The 26,358-nt window shown below is 39.5% G+C and overlaps 1 protein-coding gene across 2 annotated transcripts in view; it reads right to left on the reverse strand.

Moving 5' to 3' along the window:
• Positions 1 to 972: 972 nt before the first annotated feature.
• Positions 973 to 26,358, reverse strand: part of LOC135219503 (metalloproteinase inhibitor 2-like) — a 267,035-nt gene continuing 241,649 nt past the window's right edge. For both annotated transcript variants that reach the window (XM_064256325.1, XM_064256324.1), the window contains exons 4-6: positions 26,132 to 26,356; positions 22,588 to 22,686; positions 973 to 6,197 (exon numbers count right to left, since the gene is read on the reverse strand). In XM_064256325.1, coding sequence (XP_064112395.1) covers positions 5,916 to 6,197; positions 22,588 to 22,686; positions 26,132 to 26,356 — 606 coding nt within the window. In that variant the 3' untranslated portion in view covers positions 973 to 5,915. The remainder of the gene's footprint in view (positions 6,198 to 22,587; positions 22,687 to 26,131; positions 26,357 to 26,358) is intronic.

Below are 26,358 nucleotides of genomic sequence, written 5' to 3' on the forward strand. Positions count from 1 at the left end.
TTACTTGTTTATCTGGCGAGATAAATGCCTAGTAAGGCAGTCCCTGGCTTACGATGTTCCGAGGTTACGACACTTTTCAATTATATTCATCAGAAATTATTTCCAGGGTTATGCCGCCGATCTGACAGAAGAAATATGACTCCATAAATGCAAAATAATCAATATTTGAAGTTTTTTTTATGAAAAATGCAATAAAAATGCAGTTTACATAGTTTTTAATCCGCCCCAAAGTAAAATTAAGGTTTTCTTAGGAATTTTTATGATCTTCCGGCTTACAACGATTTTTGGCTCATGACGTGTCTCAAGAACGGAACCCCCGTCGTAAGCTGGGGACTGCCTTATATCCTTACAGGTGTTGAATAACTAGAGGAAATGATTTTGATAAGAATTTTAGATGTACCTCAGATATATGTAGTAAAGAGTTCAAATTCTGCAGTAATCATATTCTATAATATGGTATTCCCTGTAGGGGGATAGTGCCATCAGTGCACCTCACACTGTACGCATTGCTAAAGGATTTTTGCAGCATCCCTTCGGCCCCTAGCTGCAAACCCTTTGATTCCTATTGCCTAACAATCATTTCATACTGCAACTGTAAGGTTTTCCTCCTGATATACCTTTCAAACCTTTCTACTCTCAATTTCTCTTCAGCGCTGAATGACCTCATAGGTTCCATTGCTAGGCCTTTGGCCAAATATTCAGTATTCTTCTCTATTTTATAACATGGTATAATAATGGTTTCATTGAGCTGCTGTTTTAGATAACTAACAGGATAATAAGTTGATTTTCTAGTTCTATAGCTTATTTTTTTACCCAGCTATATTGTATAACCTTTGGGCTAACCCCTAAGTTATAAATGCTAATTCTAGTGGTATGTTTAAACTAAAAACTAATATAATAGTATTAATTTAGTTTTGTAAAACCCTAAGGTAATACAACTGAAAAAGTATGGATGAAAAAAAAAATAAGGTGGAATCTTGAAAAATTTTATTTCTGCTTTCATGACCACATCTCAAAAAGCACAGAGTATATATGGTAGATTGTTATTTTTTTAAATCTCTAATTCCAGACATCTTACTGAGGAACACTGTAGAATTACACGAGAGAAAAAATGTAAAAGAAGCTTAGTGAATAAAAGACAATTTTCTAGTGGGTACTATCAGTGATTATAATTATTACAGTCACTGTTCAAAGTTTGCTTTGCAGCTAACAATTTTACAAATACTAATAGTTGTGAAGACATTAGTACCACCATTTGCAATCTAGATACCGATGGTTAAATCAAAGCTGCTTTGTAGGAGAATAAACCACCTCAATCCCAACCCTTGAATGCTAGAAACTAATTACTACTAATATATTTCAAATACGTTTATGATACAGTTAATGAGCACGTTTTTCCTTTTATCCATGGTAATGACAGAAAATTTTAACTGCTAATAAGGACAGATACAAGAATGGCACTGTAACTTGGGAGTGGATAGCAATATTGAACTACACAATGGATGAGTAAAAATATGCAGCAAGATTTATTTTTTCATCATGTACAATAACATGTATTTACTGCATTACATGAATGCCTGTGATAATGACAGCATAGAAGAAAGGGAACATCACAAACACAACTGATAGAAGAAAAATGCAGGGCTAAAACTCAAATGCATAAGCAAGGACATTTAGATAGTATTTTTCAGTTGATTTATGTGAAGTACTAGCTACTGAAGCTACGTCTCGCCTACAGTGTGTAAATGGTTTCCTAATTGGTTGAACATATGTAAAATCAATTCGGTGACTTTAGTTGTTAATTGTCAAATAAATATTCAAATGTGTTTTATGGAAATCAGAAAATCATGAGTTTTTTTTATTATTAGTATTTATTTAATGTCGTATTGCAGTTCATTAGAATTTTAATAATTGGCTAAACTGAATATGCTGAAGATTTACAAATTGTTTGAAACTAGGATTCATCTGTTGTAATTTCTTGCTGTCTGATTCTTTATCTACAGTGCTTCTATTTACTCAAGATGTTGAAGGGCTTCTAATGTATGTTTAATCTCTGAAAATTACAAATTCCTGGGGTTGCATATTATAATTTTAAAAATTCTAATTGTTGACCATATTGCAGATAGTTCTAGTGCGAAAACAGATTCTTTATTAGGAATGCATGTGCAAACTGCATAGTTTGTTTCATTGAGGATTTTGCAGAAAATCCTACACCTAATGATTTGGAGTCACTTATAAATTACATCATGTAGACCTCTATGTTTAGTATATTTTATTGCATGTTGCTCTGATATTCAGGGGATATGCATTATTTTTTTTTATAGCCATTGGAGTTCAGTACAAGTGTGTATAGACGTGCTTAGTGTGCATAATTTAGAGGGGGGGGGGGAAACTCTAGTAATGTATTAAGGGCCTCTTCTGATAAATCTTCTCATCAAATAAATCTTTAAAAGTTAAAAGTGGCAATTCCCCTCACTTTTTACTGTGCTATATCTATGTCAACTAAAAAATTGTTAGCTCAAATTGGAAGTGGTGTTGGATGAATATCTATAAAACTTTAATTGAATTTCAGCTTGAACAGGACTTGAATGCATTACACCAGTGCAATATACCAAATCATTTATTGTGAATTGGGTCTGATGCTGAGCCACATATTTTGGCTTCCATTGTCTAAAAGTATATAGAACAATTGCTTTGTATAATATTATCAGGGTAGTCCTGTCAGCTCTCAAAGTCATTTATGATCGCTTTTTTATTAGGTTATTACATTTCATTTATGCATTTAGCTTTTGAGTGTGCAATGAATTCTATTTAGTTGAAGTGTGTATCAACGTTCAAATGTAGTACCTTTACAGTTCTCATTTTCAGTTCAGTTTAGGGATTTCTTGCTTGTCTACTGAAGAGGGCCTTTGTGATTGCAATTTTTTTCATCTTAAAAATAGATTTTTGGGGAATATAAATTTGAGGCAGTGTAGAATACGTAATCCGAAACAACATGCAAATTATAATATTGCCCAGTAACTGATTTGATATTTTTCATTGCAGGGAGAGACATTGTGCTGTTTAACATTTCCCTGTGATATACCATTTAACAGTGTCTACTATGTGTCTGATTGTTATCTATTTGCCTTTGTAAAGTGCAGCAAGAAGTTTTTTCTATATAAATAAAGGTAGGTGGCTTAAAAACTATTGTTTTTATCATGCTTTCCATACACAGTAGTAGTGTATCTACATGAAGTATAGTAAACCTTTGTATGTCTAAAAATATTGCAATAGTTATTTTTCATTCAAATTCTTTTCAGATGATCTATATTACATAGTTGTTCAAACTGATCTATTTTCATCTGGTACTAACTGGGTTGACACTCGCCCCAGTTCTATACCGACACCTTTTATTTAGGTGAGCGAGTCAGAGACTTCTGACATGTCCAATTTAGCAGTTCTCTGGTATCATAGCAATATTTTACTAGAAATAGTGCTAAAGAGGACACATTTCACTGGGCGACACGGCTTCCTCGCCCAGAAATAGATTTTTCCTACGTCAAAATCCCTTTTTTTTTACCATCTTTGCTTGGGTTGATATTTGGTATAAGAATGTTACAATTCATTTGGAAACAATTTCATATTCCACAACTAGAATGGAATAAATAACTAGTTATGCAAGGGCTAGATATTTGATTAAATCAAAATTGATGTTTATCTTGACTGGGAATTTCTCATTCTTCAGTCATAAACAGTTATAATGTAGACCTTTGGTTGTTACACAAGTTAAAAACTCACGACTTCTTTTTTATATTTGTAGTAATCAAGATTTTGTTCAGTTGTAATGTACTGTAGATGTTCTAAATAAACTTGATATTGCATGTGGAACGTGACTGCTTTGTCCTAGTTGTCTTGCATTTGATCCAACATTTAAAAGAATTTTGACAATTTTTTTATTTGGTTTTTGGTTTGCATGGTGGAGATATATTTTTCTATCTGTGTTTTCCAAACACTGTACTGTATACTATTGTTTTCTTGAAATTACTTCCCCTCTATTTGCTTCATTCATCCTGCATTGTATTTTGGCTTTAATATTTTAACATAAGATTAAATTAATAATGTTTGAAGTGAAGTATTATCTTCAAGTGGGCAAGATTTTGAGAGGTTATAAAATTGGAGGGGAAAATAAATTGACTAATACTTTGATTTTGATTGATCAATGCTGATTATTTGGACCCTGTGGAGCTTTTAGGTTGACTTTAATAGGGCAAAGATTTTGGAATATGTATACTTGTCAGCAGCATTAATAATGGAATTTACGATATATCTGAAGGATACACTCTGTTTCATAAGTTGATTTTGTCCAAGGAATAAGTTGCATTTTTTCCAGTCTGCTTATTTGTATTTCAATGTGGAACAGAATTACATGACTGGGCTTTTAAATCATTACTGGATATAAAGTGCAAGAGTATAAAAATTGATAAAGGATGTATATGTTCAGTGTTTGCTTTAGTTTCATTTTTATCACCGAGCTGCGATTTAATTTTTTTTTTGTCAGTGTGTACTGTACCATTATATACCAAGCACCATTTTCATGTTTCTTATTACATGTGGTTGTGAAAGTGAATCTATTATCTAGGTGTATGTTCAGGTTGTCCATAGGATTGTCTATGCCTTCTGTTTTTACCTGCTTTTGTAATGATGTGACGGTGATATTTCCATACTGTTTTTTATACAGACTACGTCACTTGTGCTATGTAATTTACATATATAGTTCTATATATTGGGCTGTATATTTATATAAATATATATCTTTGTTTATAATTCATTTACAGATCATCTCAACAAGGAGGTAGGACTTTGTACAATGACAAACACAATTTGGAAAGCATTTTCCCTATGCTTAGAAGCACCTGAGAGTCCATGTATCAGTTACATTAGACTTCACAATGCCAAACCCTTGGAGTAAAAACAAATGAGACTATGTAGACAGCAGCCTATAGTGACCTCTATCACAGCTGGTGAGTTGAAATAAATTTGGTGGTGTGAGAACATCATGAAAATATGTACTGTAATTAGTAATAAAAAGCACTGAAATTAAATCAATTTGCTTAAAATTGAAACAGCAACTAATGAAATAATTTATGTCTCCACTACCATTTTACTTCCCAGCTTATAATATATAAGTTATTTTACAGTAAACTGTGCAGCAAATGCGAGTATATACAAAATTAAGGATTTAGCTTCTATAACAAAGATAAATCAAATTACCGTACATCTAAACCTTACATCAAATGCAATTTCAATGAGCCTTTCTTACAGTATATTTTGGTCTTTCAAAAATATACCAGATTATAGTAATAGCTACTAAAATGGACCTTGCCCATCAAATAACAGCATAAATGCATAACAATATACAAATACATTTACAATATAGTATCTAAACACTCCGACATCAAGACCACTTGGAGATAGTGGAAATGCAAATATCATCAATTCACATACACTATGAAACACCACACATCCACACTAACTGTCACACACATATATTTATTTCCTTTATGTCTACAGTGTTACTATTTATTACCAATAAGGACTAGATTCATTCCAACATTTATAAAAACAAGTACCTTCACCATAAAATATATGAAGCTCCATTACCCCCCAAAAAATATATATATTTTTATATAATAAAGTTTAATTACTGAAATATTTTGAAGCATCATAACACTCAAAATTCTTATACAAGAGTAACATTTGTCAGCATAAGATTTGTCATGCTTACATATGTGAACTTAATTCAACATAAGTTTATCCTTTGTAATACAATCTAACGGCACTAAATATTACTTAGCCATAATGTACCAAAATGAATCAAGTCTTAATATTATACAATGATGTCTTCCATGTTTTGTGAATTTATATCATCAACTTTATTTTGGTACAAAGGCCTTTTCAGTATTAACTACTTCGTGAATGTAAGGACGGCCTTTCCTGGGCCTTACAACTTTGTGAAGTCTAGGTCTTTTGTAGCCAAAACGTGAAGGTCGACGACGTCGTGGGTTAGTATTGATTTTACTGTTAATGTTGTTGTCTTGTTTATTATCAGTGACTGTTATCTCATTGGTAAGTTGCTTGCGACGGGGTTTCATACATTCTCTGTAAAGTCGCCCTCCCAGCCAGTCACAGGTTCCATCCTGACCCCGAAGACACACCTGAAGGTATAAAAAATAACTTAGTTTTATCATAATTTTATAGTGTAATAGTAAACCAGTTCTTAGCTAAAGCAGCATCTTCCTGGAAACTGTTAATCGACTGTGTGACTCTTGACCATCACACTTTTAACATTAGGAATAAACTTCTCTAAGAAATTTGTAAGTCCATGTACATTCTGATAAACCAGATATACAGGTAAATAAGTCCTATTTTAAAAATTTTATTGAAAGGAATTATTTAAAACCAGATTTAGCCATGTTCTTTTAATATATATATTCTTATGGAAACTTGGAAAGAATTAGAAGATATTTTTTGAGCTTGGATATGTCCACAATAAGGTTACTTGTTTTTAAAAAGGCTTAAAATGAAGCCAATGCTATTGTGTGTTTGTGTGCACGAGTGGGAGGGAGTATACATGAATATATAAAAAAGATATTGTATGGACAGGTGGACAAATGGCTTCCATGGACCTTCCAGAAACTTATAACACAAAGGGAGGCTAACCTGCTTTGAGAGTATAAAACTTCAACGTTTTGCTATGCTTCTTTACTGGTGGTGTTATCCAGTCAACAGGTGACTGAATACTTATGTTGAAGTCTTTGAAGTGAAAAGACAGTGTTGTAAGTCCACTTGTTTTGTTCTTCACGTTTTTGAAAAAAAATTTTCTTTGTGTGCTCAGTGTCGGTACAGTCGACCCCCACTATTCGTGGACTCACAATTCGCACACTCGTCTATTCGTGGATTTTCCTATGGACAGTGTCTACACATTATTCACAAGAAATTCGCCTTGTTGCGGTATTTTTAACTGAGAAATATTCATAAATTACTGCATTTTCATATAATTTTTGTGACTAAATGCACTATTAGTGATAAAACTATTAAAATATTTGGGTATAAACATTTTTATTGATTTCTTTGTGTTCTAACTATCAAAATAGGCAGTTCTAAGCATTTTTATAGGGGTTTTAAGTATGTTATTGGCAATTTTATCTACTTGTGGGGGGAGGGTCTGGTACTTATCCCCAGCAAATATAGGGTCTACTGTACTGTGATTATTTATCGTCAATACCATTGTGCAAGGGAATATTTACAGATACATCAAGTGCAAAATAAGTAGTCAGTCAGTCATACTTCTTTAGTTTAGTATGGTACATTTTTGTGGGCGCATGTTGATAAAATGGGTATAACTTGACGAAGATTTGTTCATCCCAACATCAGCTGTTACAGAAGTCTAACCCTAAGGTCAGTAGCTCCTTGTACCAAAACAAAGTAAGATTGGTGTCCCTCTGGTGACTGCATCTGGTGGTAATATTGACAAGTCCTTTCTGTGTCTGTCATAATATTAATAGGTGTGTATTTTTACCCTACTGCTGGAAATACTGTGCCTTATTACTGACTATATAACAGTATGGTGATTTGGTTTTATTCTATATTAATATTTTGGTTTTTGGTATAAATTTCAAATATAAGATTATAGTTGATGATGCACTTCTTTACATTTCTAGTAAGAGTCAGGGTTTTGTGCAAAGTTCAGTAAACTTGTTTTACTTTTCCTGGGTTTTTCGGTTTTTGGTGTTGATCTTGGTACTATTTGGATAGTATTGGTATCGGAATATTACATTATATTGTAAGTCTTATTCATTTTAAATGTTTCTGCATGCTCAGAGCACACCACTATCCTTATATTTTAGCCTAGATACTGTTTCAAATTTTATCTTGTTTTAGCAAGACTTTTCTTGGGTGTAGTATTTCTTAATGCCATGTTATATAAACTTAAAATCCATACGCTTCAAAATTCAAAATTCTACATAGATTGTTCATATAGGTTCCTACTTGACCATTTGATTGAAGTTATGCTGACCATTATTAATTATGCAACTTTACATAGTATTCACTTCACATGTAATAGGTAGTGTGCAGTTTTTTCAACATAGTAGCTTGCTGTGGACCTTGAAATATGTTGAGCACAGCATGTCTAGCTTGGACAACTGCTGTTGGTAAGGTTATGTGCTCCATCATAAGGTTGTGTGCTTTGGTGTGAGAAAAATTGCTTGTACACATAATTATGTATTTTATTGTCTTGTACACCCGTGTCATTTATTGTAAGTATCACTTTGCACATCAGGCACTGGGGTTCACTGTTGCTTATGTAATTCCACTTGCTTGCCCATCTCACCTGTAACAGATGATGTGCAATGTGAACAACAATTCATTGTGCTGCAAATCACAGTGTACTATTTAGCATACAGTATGTTCAGCATCGTAGCTTCTTGGTGATTATCTATGATGGGTGTTGTGTATTATTGCTCATCCTTGCTGCTTGTCTGGGTGTGTCGATTGTCATTCTGTGTCATTTTGTTTGTGAAATTAGATCTAAACAGCTATGATATACCTGAACTGATGATGTATGTGCCATCAGCACGCCATGGCCAGGTCATTTGTTAATACTTTAGGGACTCCCTATGTTTTTTCTTATAGAACAGTGGCATGTTACAACAGCCTTTGTCATGTGTTTCTTCTATTTCTTGTCACAATGAGACCTTTTTAGTAGCTCACCTGTCTTATTCATGGAGTGATTTATGGCATCCTTAAGAAAAGAGTCCCCTTGGGACTCTTTTCTTAAGGCTGATTGTGACTTCTCAATGTTACGTACAGTGAATGTTAGTGTATTTTTATGAACTGCCCCATCATCTGTGAAGTTTTCTCACAAGGTTTGTTTTTCATAACCGCTAATGAAATGCATTACTGATCCTACTTTCTGAAAAACAAATCTTGTTCTTATTCCACAAATTGTAATTCTTTGGTTATCACTGTTATTGGAATTTGTTGACACGTGTCGAGTTATTTTACCTTTGATCTTTATGACTTGTTTAATTTTTTATCAGAGAATTTTACCAAGATTTCATGATTTCCTGAACATGTTCACTCTGCCATCTGCTTCAGCACACTGGTTTAAATATTCTTACATCCAGGAGGCCTCCCCACTTGAATATTTACTTGAATATTTACTTAGGCATAAGTTAATGAAGGCATTGAACAAGGGAGATTTATATAAATAAAATTGTTTTCAAAGAAACTCCTGTTTACACAGAAAAAATTATCCACCACCAAAAAGTTACCCACCACCCCTTGACCTTCCTCTGTTAAGTCTGGACACAGATTGAACTATTTACTACTTGACCAAGTGTAGGCTTTTTTGTGTGTGTGTGCATCTCTCTCTCTCTCTCTCTCTCTCTCTCTCTCTCTCTCTCTCTCTCTCTCTCTCTCTCTCTCTCTCTCTCTCTCTCTCTCTCTCTCTCCTGGGAGCAGGTAACTTCTTGGTTTGTACTAAACATCAGTATTATTTTTAAAACATTTTCACTCATGTTTATATATGTTTAGAGATAACAATAACCAATTCTTATATTTGGGATTCTTGCATCCACGAATGGAATGTATTGCATTGCACTACCACTATGCAGTGGAACCAGTGTATTCATGTTCTCAGGATTCATGGGAGGACTCGCTCATTCGTGGGTTTTTCTGTGGAATGCATCTTCAAAATTATTTACGGGTCCCCCACTATTCGCGGAGGTGAATTTTTTCGTACAGCAGTATTATGTATTTTCATATTTATTTTATATGTGACATTAAATATTATAATAATATTAAATCATGTAGGTACTGGTGATGAATGTTGATTATAGATGATGATGTATTAATTATGCAGTCTAAAGAATGTCAATAAAGATAGACTGCACAGCAAAGTAGTAGAATTACATCTCCTCTGAGGGCGCCTCTACATCTTCTTCAGGAGGCTGCATTATGTGGAGGTACTTGGACATTCTCACAAAGGTGTTGTGATAGGGCTTCACTAGTTCACTAACAGTATTGATAAAATTTGTGGCCCTTTCTTCATTCTTATCCCATGCCTTGACCACTGTTTGTATCTGCCTGACTTCCCTGATCAAATTAAACAGACCATGAAATTCTTCAGTCCTGGTCCTTTGGTAGGATAGCAGTAGAGAGGGAGGCAAGTTCTTCTCCAAGAATTACCTGCCCAAGTATTTTACTCTGTTCATACTCATTCTCAATGCATGCAACTGCACCTTCAGTCATGTGATAATGGCCTGCTACTTCTCCATGACTTTTGCCCTCTCTTAACATAATAATCTTGTCTTTTCTCCTCATCTGCCATTAACTGTAAGGGGCTTTGACACTTAGGCTCTTTGCCAGAAGCCTTAGGAGAAGCAGAATGTTTAGAGGACAGTTTAAAGAATATTCTTAGTCTGTAGTATATACCATACCAAGCATGCAAAACACGCACAAATGATAGAGCATTTAACTACGTTGGTTAATTGGGCATAAATTGTGCATTAATATTTTGTGCATACTGTATATTTTATAAATGTTTTGTTTTAAAATTATTTCTAAATATTATCCATACTACGTACATGAAGTATTTTTGGTTGATATTACAAGTATGCAGAGCATATCTAAAATACATAAGACAACGGGAATAGCAGGGTATGTATGTTTTCATCAGGAGTACACAGTATTTTCACACATGCATACTAAGTATATTTTTGTGACTAAATAAATTTTTTTAAGATGAAAAAAGATATACTAATTTTCAAATATTACAGTTCTGTAATATATTAATGTAAAGACAGCAAAATTTCAATAACCTAATTTGTATTTCTTAAAAGGTGCTTCACCCAATCCAATTTTTTGCAGATCAACAAATCTTATGACCCTGTGACACCTTCTTAGAGCAGTACCCAGAAAAAATGATACTCAACATGCTATTGGCTGTCGTGTGCAAAGCAGCCAATCCAGGAGCAGCATTCATTTTCCTTGGTGCTCACTGGCTGTACACTTGCCGTTGATTGGTTGAAATCTGAGTCACATCTAGTGAAGATAGAATTGTTGGTATCGCTTATCTCTCCTTCATCAGCCTCACTGCATAGAAAGTTACAGATATATGTGGACGTAATCGTGAAGCTGTTTTACGTATCACCAAATAAGGTTTCTGGCAGAGCCTAAAAGAAAGAAGGCCATCACAAAGTTCGGCGAGAAAGTGAAAGTTCTCGATATGTTGGAGGAGGGCAAAAGTTTTGCCATGGTTGACTGCCATTTTAATGTGAATTAGAGCCAGGCGAGATACATTAAGAAAAAAGAAAGTGAAAAAAGTGAAATCAGAAAAAATGTAAGCATGACCTACTTTGGTACAGCTAAAACAGTGTCGACAGGGCAAGATAAAACAATCTTACGGATGGAATCTAAACTCGTATACTGGATCAAGAACTACTGAAAGAAGAATGTGCCTTGTGACTCCAACATCATATGCGAGAAGCATGATAGCTTTACCAGCAGCTATCAACTACTACTGCAGGTGGCAACAAAGAGGAACAGGAAGGCAGCAATCTAGAGGCACAGGAAGCTGATGAAGAAGGCGAATTAGAATTCTTGGTCTTTGATAAATCTGTGGCTGAAGAAGATGAAGAGGAAGAGCCACAACCAGAACCGTCGTCAGCTCCCCAGGGTTTTCAGGCGAGCAAAGGATGGTTTCATCGGTTCCAGAAGTGGTTCCACCTAAAGTCTGTTTTCCCTCCATGGTGAAGCAGTATCAGCTGACAAAGAGGCAGCTACAAAATATCCCAAGGCTTTCAAGAAAATAGTCCAGGAGAAAAGATACTGCCAAGAACAGGTGTTCTATATGGACAAGGCTGGCCTGATCTGGAAGATGCCGTCCTGGACTTACCTTGTTAAGGATGAAGCCAAAGCCTCCGGATTCAAGGCACAGAAGGATAGGGTTACCCTCCTCATTTGTGGGAATGTGGCTGGCTTTATGCTAAAATCAGGCCTCATTTATAAGGCTGCAAACCCCACAGCACTAAAAAATTAGAACAAGGCGATGCTGCCCGTCTTCTGGATGCGTACTCCCAAGGCCTGGGTCACCAAAGTCCTTACAGAGTACAAGCAGTCCTTAACAGCGAGCTTGGTTAATGGCGATCTGGTTTTATGGCGCTTGTCTAGTGCCATAAAATCGGCGATTTATGGCACCATAATGGACCAAGTTTCGGTTACTGGTGCCATAACATACCTAACAGAGGTGCCATTAACCAGTTATCGGTGCCTTTAACTGAAACTTGGCGCCATAAGCGCTATAAATCACTGAGTTTTGGGTAATGGCGGTTTTCGCTTATCAGCACCCCACCAAGAACGGAACCTACGTCGAAAACCGGGGACTGCCTCTACAACATACATAAACAGGGTACTCGCCAGTGATGAATGTTGATTAAAAATGAGATGATGAATTAGCTGTGCAGTTCAATGAATGACAAAAATAAACAGCACAGCTAAGTAAAGGAGTTACATCTCCTCTTAGGGCATCTCTTCACCTTCAGGAGGCACTGAATCAGGCGATTTGGGAGACTCCTTCAGGTGATTTGGAAGGCACTACTTCAGGCGATTCAAGAGGCACTACAGGCAGTCCCTGGTTATCGATAGGGGATCCATTCTCAGTGGGGTGTTGATAAGTGAAAACTGCCATTAACTAAACTCTGATTTATGGCACTTATGGTGCCAATAACCAGTTAATGGCGCCTCTGTTAGGTATGTAATGGAGCCATGACTCTATTATCGGCGTCATCGATAACTGGAACTCTGCACGTTATGGCGCCATAACATTATTGGCACCATCGATAACCTTAATGCTGTGCGTTATGGCGCCATAAACAGCTAATTTTATGGAGCTACACAAGCACCATAAAACCGGATCACCATTAACCGAGTCCGTCGATAACCGGAGACTGCCTGTGCTAGTGTATACATTTTTTTTTAATGTTCATATGCATTTTTTATTTTCTCTCTCTCTTGTGATTTTACATACAATTGTTTCCCTTGTAAAAAGAAAACTGGACAGCTTGAAAGAAAATGTGCTTGACTGACTACTTATGGGGGGGGCTGGATTATTTTCACACGTATGTAACTAAGCCATACAGTATGTACATAAATGTTTAACCATAAATGTAAGATTTACTTTGAAATAGTAGTATTCATAATATTTCAAAGATTAATATGTACAGATTAATATGTACAGTAATAAGATATTTTAATGTATATTTGATGTACGATGGTATTTCTGGGCTCAGCCTGTGTCGCTCCATGAAATGTCCCTTTAGCACTCATTTCTAAGGTATAAATATTGCTATAAATACCAGAGAAAAAGTTAAATGGTAATGCCAGAGTATTCTGGCTCGCTCACCTTTATTTTAAAGGTGTCGGTATGGTATCTGGGGCGAGTGGAAACCACTACCAGAGGTCCCTTGCCATTTAGTCTCTTCCTTCTTCAAAATCCCCCGTCTACAGAGGAGCCAATCTAAGGCCCCGCTACCCGCTACTACTACGACTAGCGTCTTTGTTTGCATTCCTTTCGATAGCATTGTCGACGCCACACGCATTTTCTTTCGTGCAGTGTTTTTTCGTTTTGGAATTTTCCCTTTACTTACCATGGAACACCAAGCTTCTGCATCCAAGTTAAGTATTGCTATTTATGTTTGGGTCATTTCAGAATGATCTTTGGCTAATAAGCCAAGTTATGTGAGTTTTTATATGAGCGGCAGTGAGAGCGTCGTCGTTCCCGCGCCGCCATTTCCTGACTCGTCGACCGCATGGCGGTCCTTTTCGTGCACCAATTGGTCCCCCATACTAATTGGGCTCGATTGCAGTTTTGAGCAGTACTTTATTTGATTTTATTACATGCAGTTGCTTTTGGCGTTTTTATTTTATTTATTAGTCCGCTCACGGGGAGATAGGCTACTCCAACCGCATGCTTTCGGATCGTAGCCTAGCCTAGTCAGATCACGTTATCTTCGCGGTAGGATATCTTTAAGGCTCTCCTGTCTTATTTACGTAAGAACTTAGTCCCTACGTAACCTTCGTCGTCCTTGAGCTTCCCTAGCCGCTTGCCCCCCCGATTACCTTGGCACGGCATATAGGCTAGCCGCTCTGAGTTGCTAGGCTAACACACCCAAATCTCTGGATTTGCGATTAGTCTAGCTTCTCTAAGGACAAACCCTTTCTCTCTCGTACTACTTTTCTCTTTTCTCTCTTCTCCCCATGTTAGGACAAGTTTTTTATATATTATGTGTTGCTATTTATTTTACGGCTTCTAGTTGGCGCCATGGGCCTCCTTTGGATCGACTGGCCTTTCACACCGCGTGACTGTTCACCCGGCCGAGAGTGTCTCGTCTCCAGCTGATCGCGTACGAGCCACCCTGCTACCGACCCCCCCCCCCCCCTACCCCTAGCTCACCCACTTCGGTGGAGTGACGACTCGCTCACGCTACCTCGGGTAGCCCATCCAAGTCTACCGGGGGAGGAGGGGGATAGCTGTGGAGGGGGTACACTCGGTGCGCGGGCCTGCCGTACTCAGCCGTACCACTACCGGGGCTAGGGACTGGTCCTGCCTACCCGAGCCACGGTTGGCCACCAGGCTCGGGAGGGCGGGATACCCCCCGACCCTCTAAGTAGTGCATCCCCCTCACTGTCTATTGTACCCCCACTTCCCACCCCGCTCCGGCGGCCTCAGAGCTCCGGCTAACGCCGGACCTGACCTTGGGAAACAGTACATCCTTAGATGTAAAGGCTCTGGCCTTTCTGTGGGATACTTTTATTAGATGCATGTCTTATTACACCTATCATAGCATCCATAATATTGTTTATACTTTTAACTTTGTGTCGGCGGAGTTGACAACTCCGCCAAGTTACTATGTCACCCTGGTACTTCCCCGCTCCTTAACCCTGTACCTGTCTTTGGGTTACTCACTCCGGCGCCTGGGGCCGCCTGGGGGCACTGGAACCCCAGCTACCGGAGTTCTTTTGGAGTCATAGTCCCCTTGGCCCGGCCGAGACGTCCCTACAAAGGTATACAAGGCCCCGGAGTGGGTAGTGACGGGGTGACAGGTATCGTACAATATACCTGCTACCGCCGGAGTTACTCCGGCAGCAGTATTATACAGCACGCAACCACTGAACCATTCCGGAGGTTGGTGATGATACTCATGTATCATTTGACTTACAGGTTACCTGTTGTCTGGAGGAGGGCTGCAACGCAGTGCTTCAAGATCCCTGTGGGCATGAAGTCTGCCGAGCCCATGCCGGATGCGCGGTGCACCTGGACGACTTCGTGGTCTGGCACCACGAAAACTGTTCGGTTTGCTGTGCCTTAGTAACCGAAGCCACCTCCGAGGTATGTCATACTCCGGACTGTATATAATGATACAATGAGAATCAATAAGTTATATTTATGATACTGTACTAGGTTAAGTCTACCTCTAGTATTAAGTACTAATAGTAACCCCTCCTACAGGGTTTGGAAGAGATTCGGGACGCAGCATTGGCCACCCTGAAGACCTGGGTGGGGCGGTTTTGGGAGAAACTCCGCCAAAGGCCAGCCCTACATTTTGTCCCAGGACATGTCCACCCTCGTCTTTCCCGGAGCGAAGAAGGGTTCGGTGGTGGACCCTAAGGTGGCGGCACCTCTGATCGCGAAGATCCAGGCCGCGGTCGCACTTCTGGCAGACGAAGGCATCGCTGAAGAAGTCGCGGGGGACGTTGCGGCCCTTGACTTAGATACGGAGCCCATGACTATCGACGACATGGGCAATGGTAAGGGTGGTAGTGAGGCAGGTCTTTTAGGGGCCCAAGGGTTTTCCTTGAGCCCAACTTTAACTTCTACCCCTTCTACTTCCACTTCTTTCTGGGGATTCACTGATAGGCCTCAGTCAGTCAGACCAAGGTCTTCTTCAGTGGTCCCCAAAGTTAAAGCTTCAACGGACTTTAAGTCCAAGCAAAAGTCCCTGCCGAGAAAGTCAGGAACCAGCCTAGTCACTAAGCCACCGGCTCACCATCCCGGAGCAGACAAGGCAAAAGCCACTCCCCCACTAAAGGGGTCGAGGACCAAGGTTCACAAGGAGAAGGCTCAGTCTTCCTCCTTTGATCCTGATGCTTTTTCTGCCAGCATTTTGCAGCAGGTGGGCAACGTCGTCGGGAACTTGGTCCAATCCAAGTTCCAGGAGATGTTCACCCAACTCTCTAACACGGTAGAAGCATCGGGCCAATCCATCCAATCCTTATCGGAGAGGATAGTAGCCCAGGAGAACGTAGCGGCGGGTATCCGTGACACTTTAGCAGCAGGGCAATCACAGTCCGGACAAGCAGCTCTACCCTTTCTCATGCTGGACTCGTCCAACCTCCCTCCGTTTAAACCGAACAACCCATGGAGGGTAGCGACACACGCTCCATTTTCAGGGGGTATGCTGTCTATTGAGGGTTGTGGAACTCGAAGACTAGAAGACTTCAAGTTCTATCCTGAGGGACTCCAGCCCCCTTTCATCGGTTACATCCGCTTAACAGATGCGGTCATGATGAGGGAGGATAAAGTCCCTAAGGAAACTGTAATCCTCCCCCGGGAACAAGCCCAACAAGCTTGGCTCCGGAACTTAGAGGAATGGGAGTGCTATAATACGAGGCTCACCGCATTTAAGAGTCCATTTACCATCTTCACAGCTAATGAGGGCTCCCTGCTGCCGTTCACCTTTAAAGTGGCAGAGTCCACTTACCAGGCAGCTATGAAGGATGAGCCCATGCCCCAGCTCCGGGAGATGGAGCCAACTTCCCTTCTGCTCCCCGGATCTGAGAACTGCTTCATTGAGGCACCTCCCACCTTTACTGTAGGCAAGCTCAAGCCGGACTGCGCTACTGCGCTGTTCAGCGAGAGGTTGCCTAGACTCTCAGAGGCCCTGATACAGGCCGAGTACGACGCCCGGATGAGACTCAGCAGGTCCCTCAGTTCCCTGACTATGACGGAGATGACGTCCCTTGTCTACGGACAAGAGACGTTGTTTAAAGTCATGGCCAAGTCACTACTGCATACAATGCAGTGTGACTTTTATGACTTCATCATAGCTCGGCGGAACCGTAGGAAGCATGTTCTGGCGGAGGTCACGATCCGCCACGAACCGAACAAACTGATCGCCCCATCCATATGGGGCACAGACCTCTTTCCCACTCCCGCGGTGAATGAGGTCTTGTACGAAGCTTCGAGAGTTAACCAGAGCTTGAAGGTCCGGTGGGGACTCGTCCCCAAAAGGAAACCTGAGTCCACCGGATCGAACCCGAAATCCAAGAAGAGACCTAGGAAGTTCCAGCCCTTCCAGGCTCCTCAACAAGCTCTGATGCAGGCGGTTCCGGTACCCCAAGTACCGCAACTGTCTACGTCTAAAGCACAACCCCAAAAGCAATTTGTGCTTTTGACACAACTGGCCCAGCAGCCCCAGGCCTCAACCTCCTTTGCTGTCTCTCCGGCCTATAATGCGGTGTTTGAATCGCAGTCGTTTCAAGCGTTCAATAGGTTCGCCAGAGGCAGCCGAGCTAGGGGTCTCTCCCGCTACCGGGGCGCCGGAAGAGCCACTAGCCGGGGCAAAGGTTTCCGTGGAGCACGCGGTGGATGCCCATCGGCAAACCAGTGAGAGTCCCAAGGTAGGAGGTAGGCTGTATCTCTACCGTCACCGGTGGGGATTCAGCAGTTGGGCACAGAGCATTGTGACCAAAGGTCTAGGGTGGAGTTGGCTTCAAGGTCCTCCTCCATCCAACGCCTTCTATCAAAGGCCAACAGCGGAATTGATAGAGTATACCCAAGTACTTCTTCAAAAAAGGGTAGTATCAAGAGTCAAGAACTTAAAGTTTCAAGGATGCTTGTTCAGCGTGCCAAAGAAAAGCGAAGAATAATCCTAGACTTGTCCCATCTGAACTCATTCATTCTCTGCGACAAGTTCAGAATGCTGACCGTTTCGCAGGTGCAGACCTTACTTCCCCGTGGGGCCGTCACCACCTCTATAGATCTTACAGATGCCTACTATCATGTTCCAATAGCAAGACACTTCCGTCCATTCCTAGGCTTCAAACTAGGAAAGAAGACTTACTCCTTCAGAGTAATGCCATTCAGGCTCAACATAGCGCCCAGAATATTCACAAAGTTGGCGGAAACAGTTGTCCAGGAGTTGAGAACTCAAGGAATAATGCTAGTAGCCTATCTAGACAATTGGCTCGTATGGGCCACAAGTGTCGAAGAATGTCACGAGGCGACGGTCAAAGTCATCCAGTTTCTGGAACACTTAGGGTTTCAGATAAACAGAACCAAGTCCCGGCTAACGCCAGAATCTCGCTTCCAATGGTTAGGAATCCAGTGGGACTTGAAGTCTCATACCCTATCAATACTGCCGTTGAAAAGAAAAGAAATAGCCAAGGCCACGAGGCAATTTCTCAAGAACACTCACACGTCCAGGAACCAAGAAAGGATCTTGGGTTCACTCCAATTTGCATCAATCACGGACGTTCTATTGAAAGCCAGGCTAAAGGATATAAACCGGGTCTGGCGTTCAAAAGCAAACCAAAGATCCCGGGACAAGTTGGCTCCCATCCCGGCAATCTTACGGAAGAGGCTCTACCCTTGGACGGAAATCAAGAATTTATCAAAAGCAATACCCCTACAGTTCCCTCCGCCGACCTTAGTGATCCACACGGATGCCTCACTAAGCGGCTGGGCCGGTTACTCACAGTACAAAAAGGTACAGGGAACCTGGTCCCTACCATTCCGCCAGCTACATATCAATGTACTGGAAGCCATGGCAGTGTTTCTCACCCTGAAAAGGCTCCGACCATCCAGGAAGCCTCACATCAAATTGGTATTAGACAGCGCAGTGGTAGTCCACTGCATAAACAGAGGCGGCTCCAAATCGAGTCACGTGAATCATGTCATGATAGCCATATTTGCCTTAGCAGACAGGAACAAATGGCACCTGTCAGCCACTCACCTAGCGGGTGTAAGGAACATGGTGGCGGATGCCCTATCACGCTCCGTTCCGCTGGAGTCGGAGTGGACGCTGGACAAGGAGTCATTCAAATGGATCTGTCAAAGAGTACCGGGGCTCCAAGTGGACCTCTTTGCCACGGAGTCGAACTACAAACTTCCTTGTTATGTGGCTCCCAACCTGGACCCTCTGGCCTACGCCACAGACGCTATGGCTATAGATTGGAATATATGGAAAAGGATTTATCTGTTTCCTCCAGTGAATCTACTGAAAGTCCTGAACAAACTCAGGAAGTTCAAGGGTCACATCGCCCTAGTAGCCCCCAATTGGCCCAAAAGCAATTGGTTTCCCCTACTTCTGAAATTGGGACTCCGGCCTCGGATTCCCAATCCCAAACTGACACAGCTAGTATAAATGCGGACTGTGTCCGCTTCCTCAGGAATTCAGAAAGCCCTAACTTTATGGACTTCATGAAGTTTGCGGCTCAGAGGAATGCCAACATCGATCCTCAAAATATCAGATTCCTAGAATCTGACAAAAGAGAGTCGACACTGCGTCAATACGACTCAGCAGTTAAGAAACTAGCTATATTTCTAAAGGACTCAAATGCACATACCATGACCACAAATCTGGCCATAACCTTTTTCACAACGTTGTTCGAGAAAGGTTTAGCAGCAAGTACGATTACTCCTACCAAATCGGCACTTAAGAAGATCTTCCAATTTGGATTCAATATAGATCTAACAGATTCGTATTTTTCATCTATTCCAAAGGCTTGTGCTAGGCTTAGACCATCTGAGAGACCCAGGTCGGTCTCATGGTTTCTAAATGATGTCCTTAAATTAGCTTCTGAAACTGATAATAACTCATGTGATTATATAGCTCTCTTAAGGAAAACATTATTCCTAATAAGTTTGGCCTCAGGAGCTAGAATCTCGGAACTGTCAGCCCTATCTAGGGAACCAGGTCATATTGAATTTCTTCCCTCAGGAGAATTACTACTTTCCCCAGATCGTCAATTTCTAGCCAAAAATGAGGACCCACAAGATAGGTGGGCCCCATGGAAAATTATTCCACTCCCACAGGACCAATCCTTATGTCCAGTTAACTCCCTAAGAGCATATTTAAGCAGAACTGCCCTGATATCTTCAGGCCCTTTGTTCATTAGGGAAAAAGGTGGTACTATTTCCCTAAAAGGAATTAGACAACAAATTTTTTACTTTATAAAACAGGCTAACCTGGAATCCTTTCCACGGGCACATGATGTTAGAGCAGTAGCCACCTCAATTAATTATTTTCAACATATGAATTTTGATAATCTCAAGAAGTACACAGGCTGGAAATCTCCGACAGTATTTAAACGCCACTATTTAAAGTCATTAGAGGCCCTTAAATTCCCAGCAGTGGCAGCCAGAAACACAGTTTCCCCTGACACTGCATGAAATAATAATGAGTAGTTATTTAGCCTATGTCTCTCTCGTAGCTCTTTCCCTCCTACCTGCCTCACTAGCATCCTTGCCTTAGCTCAGTCGTTACTGTATTATACTTTACCTTGGATGGCACTTATGTATATACTCGTTATTTGTATTATATTGTATCTGGGCCTAGTTTCCCATCATATACTTGTTGTTTGGTGTGGTTATCCAAGATCTAGTGTTCATTTGACCTTGTCGTGTAGATAAGTTTAGTTTTAAGGTTCATTAAAACTCCCTATTGTGCAGTATTTTTATAATTTGATGTAGGATTAACATTTATATTATAGTATTTAATCCTATTTGTGTTTTAATTTACCTAGTATTATTTAACTATCTACACTGATATTTCCAAGCTTGTGAGGGCCAATTCTCTGGCACTATTTCACGGAGCGACACAGGCTGAGCCCAGAAAAGGGATTTTGACGAAGGAAAAATCTATTTCTGGGCAATGACCTGTGTCGCCCAGTGAAATCCCACCCCTTCCTTTTTTCTTCCACACCCTATTTGGCCCAAGCTTTGGTCCTATCTTCAGAAATGAAAACAAAGACGCTAGTTGTAGTAGTAGCGGGTAGCGGGGCCTTAGATCGGCTCCTCTGTAGACAGGGGATTTTGAAGAAGGAAGAGACTAAATGGCAAGGGACCTCTGGTAGTGGTTTCCACTCGCCCCAGATACCATACCGACACCTTTAAAATAAAGGTGAGCGAGCCAGAATACTCTGGCATTACCATTTAACTTTTTCTCTGGTATTTATAGCAATATTTATACCTTAGAAATGAGTGCTAAAGGGACATTTCACAGAGCGACACAGGTCATTGCCCAGAAATAGATTTTTCCTTCGTCAAAATCCCTTTTTTAGGGATACTTTGGTGTTTACACATTCAAGATAGGCAGTTATACGCATTTTTAGAGTGGGGTTCTAAGCTTTTAGAGGGGGGTTCTAAGCATTAAAAAGCTGATTTGGTTGTAAGAAGTGTCTCATGTAACTAAAGTTGAGGAGAGAGTACAACCAAGCAAAAAGTGTTAACACTTCATCTGATCACGATCTGGTAAAAATTTCTCTCCTGTTGCCATATTTTACCAACTTAAACTCTTAATCAGATAAATAAGACCTGAATAGCTTACCTGGCATGAGTAAAGGAATCGGTTTCTTTGTTTCATTAGCACATAAAATTTTATTTTGATGGTTTCTGAAATACAAACCTTCTTACTTTACAAGGTTGCCACCCGTGTGAAAGTAAGTTATGTAATTTTACACTTGGCTAGTTTTATACAGTATTTGGTAAAGTACTTCACTTATCTCTGCCTACTGGGTGCTAGGGTGTAAGTAAAACAAGTGATTTGTAGAATTTAAAAATACATGGAAATATAAAATGTTCTACATTCACTACGTATAAGCAAGCATGAAAGCACGAGATGAAGTTTACAAAATTTATAGACAAAAAAAATGTTTCTGCAATCTTGCAAGTGCTGACATTTTGAAAATTTCCCTTATAATATTTCTCTAGTAAGGACTATGTGACACTTGAAATTTTTAATGCAGAGGTTTTCACTCAGCTTTAAGGGTGCTGTCATGTTATTTTATCTCAAAACACTGAAACAGGGACATAAATTATGCTGCATACCTAAGAGTAAATCAGATTGTAAATGAACTTTGCAGTACAAGGACATTTTTACTTAGGAATTAGAGAAGGGTTTATAAGGAATTTTTTCAGGCTAGAGAATTAGTTTATAAGAAATTCAGTTCTTTCCTTATGCTTCTGAAGTGACAATGTTCTCATTCCAAGTAACTACATGACCCCATACAAAACTTCTTTTAAGCCTACTTTAATGTAGAAGTAGTTTCATACCTCAAATGAGAAGACAAGTTAGTGTACACACAAACTTATTCTTATACATAGCACTCTTCATGCTCTGAACAGCTTTTTTTTATGCTATCATTCACTTTCAATAAGCCAATCTTGTACTCAACAATGAGAAACTTTCCACAGCAGTTAAAACATTAATGCATGAATAATATAGTAATTGGAGTAAAAATAATGTGACAAAGTAAACTTACTGCATGTCGTCCTTGACAGTCATTTTCTTCATTGGAAGTTTCCCATGCACATAGGAAACTGGCCTTTGGGCAGTCTTCCCAGAAAGCACATGACATAATCTGCAAAGGAAGTTACATCTTTATGTGATGTTTAATTTGCATCAGGAACTGGCAATACAGTATATTAAAATACATTAGTACTAATCAAATTGCAGGTAGAGCATTGTGACTAATGGAAGACCTAAATCTTTACAACAGAATTCAGAGTTCTTAATTACATTAAGTATTTATCAACAAGAGCTCAATCTCTGCTACTTTGATATGGATTTAAAATACACTAATACAACCAGATGCTTGGTTAATAATGACATCTATTTTCCTTTGCATTTAGTGTTTCGGCTCCTTTAAACTATAGTCCATAAATTTGATAAGGTACCACTTATTCTCTGGGTGAGTCATCAACTCCTGGATCCTTCTCAAGATCAGGGATATTTTATATGCCAGTATACATACAAATAATAATCTAGTCAAGTATATCAATGACATATCCTCCTTCCCCAGAGATCTGTACTTTGGGGAAGTAGAGTATACTGTGCATATAGCCCCAAATGCTTAACATCATTGGATGTGAAGGCTTCAGGGAGGACTTTAACTACTGATGGTGAAAAGGTGAACCCATTTGGTAGATGTACCATTTCCATTCATGACCCCAAAGTCTATGGTGTTCAGGTCACTTTCTTCAAATTGATTTGTTAACATGAAGTGATTGGCTGTGCCCTCTGAAGACCTTCAGTTGGTATATCTTCGTCATTTAGTCTTTCTAAATACGTAGTACCACCTTGAAAGAGTTTAGATCCCTCACTACATCACACATCTTTTTGGTTTCAAAGGCAGAAATCATTCTTACTGTAACATCAGGTTTTGTTAGGTTTTGTATTTACTAACAACACATATGCACAAGTTAAAAATGTTGACTGGTCTGATTAAACTTTTTATGAATAATAATACTACTACATACTCCCTTTAATAATAATAATGACTAACTTGTGGGTGTTCTTGCATCCCACCTCAATGAAGTCATCTGGCAAAGAATTCTTCCAGCACGTACATACTACTTTATTTGCTACTTTTTAACCAATTTTTAGGATTTTTTGTTCTTTAACCATTTGCTACTTTTTAACCAATTTTTTAAGGATTTTTTGTTCTTTAACTACCTTTGTTCTTGCCAGATCTTTAATATTATCTCACTCATATACTAAGGGTCTTCCTATGGTCGACTTAAACACAAGTCAGAGTAGTATCAATAGTGACATTGGAATTTCTATCACTGAATCATATTGAAAAGGAACTGTATCCACCAGATTTAGTGGACAGTTGGAAACTATCAAAAGCCTAATAGCATTTTATTTTTCTATCTTACAGACTCTTTCACAATGGAAAGTCACCTCTGTACACCAGATGAGGAAACATTCCTGGCCTCCACCAATCTTACCGTTAGCCTGAGGATGTATACATCAAAGTACCTAATCATTTATCTTCCTGAAATTCCTTCTTTTTGTTTACATGGTTAATCCTTACAACTGGAGCTCTCCACAATCTACCAGTCCGTTCTTTGTACCATAGCCCAAACTGCAGCCTGTTCTTTCTCTTATGGACTTTGACTCTTTGGGTGCTTGTAGTCAAAGACTGATAATTTCATGTATTTTACCTTCAGTAGATTTTATTCTCTTCTCATGTTGCACATCAACCACAAGATATTCAACCTCATTCCTTCTCAGCAAGTACTCATCTCTAGGGATGAATATGTGCTTGGTGTTGAGGAGTGGCAATGCTAACTAGTACCTTTCTTCACAGAGGTATTACCTCCTTTCTTATCTTTCTTCCTCTTGCTATCCATCCTCTCCCAACAATTATTTCATAGTGCAACTGCGATGTTTTCCTCTTGTTACACGTGCCAAACCTACCTATTCTCAATTTCCTTTCCAGTGCTGAATGGCATCATAGGTCCTTCCTTCATGGAGATATTAGCTCCTAAAGATTGATGTAGACTGCAACATGTCTATGATGTACACCATCAAACCTGTATATCACCAAATCATATGTTCACAAAGGCCATTTGAACAGGTTGGGTTGTTCATCTCTCAAAAATGATGATGGAAGGCTTCTGAATGGCAATGAAGCAGAACCTTAACATCCAGTATAGGGAAATTAGAATTATCATGTGGGGTTTTCAAGCTTTTCAAGATTAGATCAGTCTTCTCTGTGACCTCATTCTGAAGCCCTACCTGCTACTGTAAAGAAGATTCTTTGGGATGTGTCTCCATACCAGCCCTGTGCTCTTGTGCAAAAACGGCATTTAGCTATCATAGTACTACCTGTTAAATACCATACTTCCCTTTGTCATTTCTATGACCTCACTGGCCACTCTCAAATAACACAACTGTCCCCTGGCTTAGAGAAGCTGTTTAAAGGAAATTTTCTTCGCTAAAACTATCAACACTTCCTCCTCCTATTTCCATAACAAAATATTCAACATATCTTGATCCCGTACTACATGGTCTCTTTGTCCCACAGTGGTATAATTGGTGACTGAGCTGTTTTTAATTCTCTTGCTTTTCTCCGTCTTATCATTTCTCCACTACAGATTGTTATAAATGCACTGTACAGGCTGCCCATTCAAATATTTGGACCTTGAACTCTTCCTTAATCTCCATAACAAGACAGGAATTCACCAAACTTTTACTGATCTGCAAGTTTTCTGGTCATGCCTACCATTAATGGTAGGTTTATGTCAAGTATGTTTGATTTGGAACAGAATGGAATAATGAGTTTAGGCTAAGGACTGAGACCTATAAGGTCATTCAGCACTAGAAAGGAAATTGAGAGTAGGTAGATTTGACTGGTGTAACAGGAGGAAAACCTTACAGTTGTACCATGAAATAATTGTTGGGAGAGGGTGGATAGCAAGATGGAAGAAAGGTAATATGAATGTCGGTACAGTAAAAGGAATGAAAGGTGTTGCAGCTGGCACCCGAAAGGATGCTGCAAAGAACCTTCAGTAATGTCTACAGTGCACCCTGTGAGGTGTAATGATGGCACTACCCCCCACAGGGTACATGTGTGTTTTGAATATACAAATTATTGCAATGATAAATTTCATCCTCTTGCAACTGAGTTGAGAGGGAGAGGGGGTTGGTCTTCCCAACAAGATAGTTTTTGTATAAATACTTTACTAGGTAAAACTTTGTATTCGAGTGACAGATATCAACACAGCAATGGTTCTTATTTATGGAACAAAACATTAAGAGTAAACCTCTATAAATACAATTACTAAGACTTTCATAATTACTATTTTATGAGACTTTATGCAGCCTTGCGCATGTGACTCATCTGTATGGTATTCACTGTGTAGTTAAATGCATTTTAACACAAAATTTTACCTAGAAATAGTGGATATTTTACAATGGCAGGTCAATAAAGCACTGCACTGTTTTACCGACTATTCAATTCTTTCATCCATTGATCAAAGTTCAAATTACTTATGGTGAAACTGAAATGAACTTACAGGACAGTCGCATCCTCTTTCATACAGAAGTCTGAACCCTTTTTTCATCTTGCTTGAGAGAGTTCGCCAAGGTTTAGCATAGTGACACAAGTTAGTCCAAGGCTTTCCACCCTCCACGTTGCCAGTGATGACCTGACTCGTTCGCGATTCCAGCTTCATCTCACAGGTTCCGGGAATACTGTATATCAATCCCTTCTGGAGGATCAACTCGACTTTCTCTGATGCCT

Source organism: Macrobrachium nipponense, chromosome 1 (assembly GCF_015104395.2).
Source record: "Macrobrachium nipponense isolate FS-2020 chromosome 1, ASM1510439v2, whole genome shotgun sequence".
NCBI lineage: Eukaryota > Metazoa > Arthropoda > Malacostraca > Decapoda > Palaemonidae > Macrobrachium > Macrobrachium nipponense.